Raw genomic sequence first — 3,703 nt, 5'->3', positions numbered from 1 at the left:
CAAAACTTCTTGTATTGTTATTGTGGTGTTAACCAATTCTCCTTTGTTGCGGCCCCGCCTACGCCTATTATCAGATGTTTCGTGGCATGTCATTTTTTATCAAAACAATAACATTTTTTTGAATCTAGGAAGGCTCTCACGTGAACCCACGGGAGTGCATTTATCAGAGACCTACACCAGTCTTAACGGATATAATTTAAGTGGATATATAAATTAAAGGAAAAAACATCCTTTTACTCAAAAGGATAACAATTTGTTTAGATAGGTTTATCTAATTCTATAGTCACAATTACAGCCGAATCATATACCATTCGTAGATGTGTTCTTTGCTAAATAGGTATCCTAAAAATGTAAAGCTCTATGCCACATTCTTATTTATTAATCAGTCCTGTCAAGTTGCAATTAAGCTGTTATTTTAATGATGATCAGACTTTATCAAATTACCTGTCTATCAGGCAGGCACTTAAATCTTATTCTATGTAGGTATAGCCAAGCCAGCTTGTAAACTACTACACTCAAGAGCTTTTTTGAATATACACTGCAAAAAACAAAAAATAACTGAAAATGCGCTTTCAGAATCGTTAGTGATGATACAAATTATGTGACGTAATAATTACGTTTTTTTAAACCGCACTTATACTCGTATCTACGTAACGTTGCACTAATTCAGCTAACCAACGTCTTAATAAAAACAACAGAAAATTACTGTTATTCGTGGTCATGTCCCGCGACCCATAAGAAAATAATGTCAGTATATCCACCCACATTGGTTATAAATTAATAGAATCTGCCCTCATCCTCGTGTCATATAATAATGGCTGATTGGCCCCGTGTGAGGTATTTTTTTATTATTTTTGGGAAACGTTTCTTCGCGATCGTATCGGACAACGCTAATTCCCTACATCTGGGCAACGATGATTTATTACCGAAAGGGTAATAATAACAGGATTGACAAAATTCTTAAGTTATTTGGCAATAAAATTGCCGTCTCCGTTGTTTTATGGGCAAAAAGTTAAAGGTGAGTTTGTGATAGAAAAAAAGCTGTAAAAACTTTTGTCCTATAAGACTGCAGTGCACAAGAATTCGAACTTTTTCTCATAAGTTCTATTTCCATGCTTCATCAAGGAGTAAAATGCTATTTTTATGTATGAATATTTACTTACTTATTCCGATCGCTCAGCGACCCAAAGTGTGTTCCTCTAAACGTCTGATAAATGTCGTCATTTAGTCCGTTTTTGCGCTGTTTCAAGCTAGTGCGTGCTTCATGCTCGCGAAGATGTAACAAAATATTTTATGTATTTGGTAAAGTTTATATTACTTTCTTAAAGGATAAAAACTATGGATTTGTATTGATGAGATTAGATGTTAGAATCTAATTATAGTTTGAATTTTTTTATCGTGTTGATCTTAACTTATGAGAACCTATTCTTTAGCTGAATTTTTAAATGAAAAATAGATTTTTGCATCAACCACTTATAAAGTTCATTATTTCTTCTGAAAATATGGTTTTCTACAATCTAACCTCATTATACTTCAGATTCAAAATGTCTCGGTGCAGCTTCCACTACTTGTTTAAAAACATATTCAATAAAAAGGTATTTAAAAAGGATAAAAGCTTTATTTTAATCAGTAGAAATGACTTCATTAAAATCCTAATAAAGAAGTATTTAAATAATAATATTTGAATCTATAGTGTATGAGAATGTAATTTAGTGTATAAAGAAGTTTAGTTTTACTTCTACTGAATTGAATTACATAGGTACCAAGTCCATAATATAAACATAATTATGAAACCTTACTAAGTACTTCAGTCATTAATAATTTGCATGCATGTTAAAGTGTACCTACTAGCGAATTACCACATAACTTTGTTGCACAGTGTAGTATTTAACTGCCAACTTCTGAGTACAGCAGTTAAATTATAAAAGCAGGAAAATAAAATGTGTTTTTATAAATAAATAGGTGATTTATTTTCTTGTCTCAGCGACGTCTTACAATCTAAAACTATTTACAAATATTGACTGCCATTATGACTAAGTTTTATTTAACTATATAATACAAATGCATTTATTACAAAGCCTCAAAAGGCTTGTCTTACAGGTAACAATATTACGCTCTACAATCGGTAGTATACATAATCGTAACACCAAACCGAGTTGTCATATCGATCCAACCACTTTCGATTACTTAGAAACTATTTTAAGGCACTACTGGTTTGACTAGATTTACAAGAGTCTTTTCGTACTTATTGGCAGTAAATGCAGGACAAATACTTAATGCACAATTTATCGGAGGGACTCGTCCATTTGGAACAACTTGTCAAAGCTGCCATACCTGTGGACAAAAGAAAATAATTATTAGTAAACAGCCTTGACAAAGGAAAGGTGATTTTCTCCATCAACCCTAAAGAAAGAAAGAGCACAAAAGATACCTATAATATTTTCTTATCAGAACGTTTCAATCACAGAAAATTAATAATTGAACAAAAAAATCGCTGTTGAAAAGTCGGAGCGAAAAAAACTGAAACAATTTTTCATGAGGGTAATTAAATCAAAATTATAGATTACTTACATTATTGTTATTTCTGCTGCCACCACGAAATGACATCTAAAAGCTCGTCCTCATCCATCGGCCCGAGGTTTTGTTGATTGTTGACCTCGTACCGGTCGACTGTTGAGTAAGCTGAAGACACTCCTGAAGAACACTCCGAGGGCGCAGGAGAATCTGGCTTCTCAGAACAGGGAGAACTGCTATTGTAGAAAAAACCATCGTCCATATCCATTGAGGTCATAGCTTGCGATGTGTTACCGGCGGGGATGTTTTCTCTATTTTCCTGGTCACGCGTAATGCCCAAAGCTGCATCGCTCTCTTCCAATAATTGCTGAAGATATCTGATGTACTCAACCACCATTCTCAAAGTGTCGACCTTGCTGAGCTTTTTCCCCGAGCCGCGTCTGGCGCCACCTGAGAGGGCGGCGACCACAGAAGCGGGCAGGTGACGGCGTAGAGCGTTAAAACCATCGTTAACTTGCTTCACACGATTACGCTCGCGAGCGTTGCGCCTCGCGATCGATGCGGCCTGAGGTCCGGTGTAGGGGTTAGTTCTGAAGTGGACCTTTTTCCTGTATTGCAGGTTCGGCGGGGTGTCGTGTGTCACGTAATTCTTTTCAGGAGCAGGTGCAATCGGCACGGTCCTCTTCTCCATCGATTTGGTTACGGTAGCGGAGGGGTAGCCGGAGGAGACGACGACGTAGTTCGTCTGACCTTGAACGAGTTGTATTTCTTGCAACATGTTTCGTGTTTACGCGGTCGCGGTGTATGGGATGACGCACGACCGGTTCGCGCGGCGAGCGGTGCGGCACTGGCGCGTGCGAGGCTTCGCGGGAGCTTACGGGTCGCGGACGGCGGCACCGGCGGTTCACGCACAAGTGAGGCGGCGGCGCGCGCGCACACGTTATATCACCTGCGCCGGCTGCAAAAAATATAAATTTTAAAATTCTCTTCCCCTATTATTTTCGATCATCCCTTCCCCTTGTACGTGCGGGTCCGTACCTGGCGTAGTGGTTAGGGCAGCGTGGCACGGGCGGGGGGTGGATAACGCGTGCCTAGTTTTTATAACTGACCACTGCATACTTTGTAACAACAAAAATAGGTACGTGCCAATCTTTTTTGTACTGTCTTTTGCAGCCAGCTCTACATGATT

At 38.4% G+C, this 3,703-nt stretch overlaps 1 protein-coding gene across 1 annotated transcript; it reads right to left on the bottom strand.

Moving 5' to 3' along the window:
* Nucleotides 1-1,872: 1,872 nt before the first annotated feature.
* Nucleotides 1,873-3,377, bottom strand: LOC135073568 (achaete-scute complex protein T5-like). The gene is made up of 2 exons (XM_063967737.1): nucleotides 2,572-3,377; nucleotides 1,873-2,334 (listed from the first exon to the last, which is right to left on the bottom strand). Exon 1 carries the CDS (start codon nucleotides 3,290-3,292, stop codon nucleotides 2,579-2,581), a length of 714 nt encoding a protein of 237 aa, XP_063823807.1. The 5' UTR covers nucleotides 3,293-3,377; the 3' UTR covers nucleotides 1,873-2,334; nucleotides 2,572-2,578.
* Between the last annotated feature and the right edge of the window lie 326 nt (nucleotides 3,378-3,703).

This window comes from Ostrinia nubilalis, chromosome 7 (genome assembly GCF_963855985.1).
Source record: "Ostrinia nubilalis chromosome 7, ilOstNubi1.1, whole genome shotgun sequence".
NCBI classification, from domain to species: Eukaryota; Metazoa; Arthropoda; class Insecta; order Lepidoptera; family Crambidae; genus Ostrinia; species Ostrinia nubilalis.
This window is presented reverse-complemented; position numbering and strand designations above follow the sequence as displayed.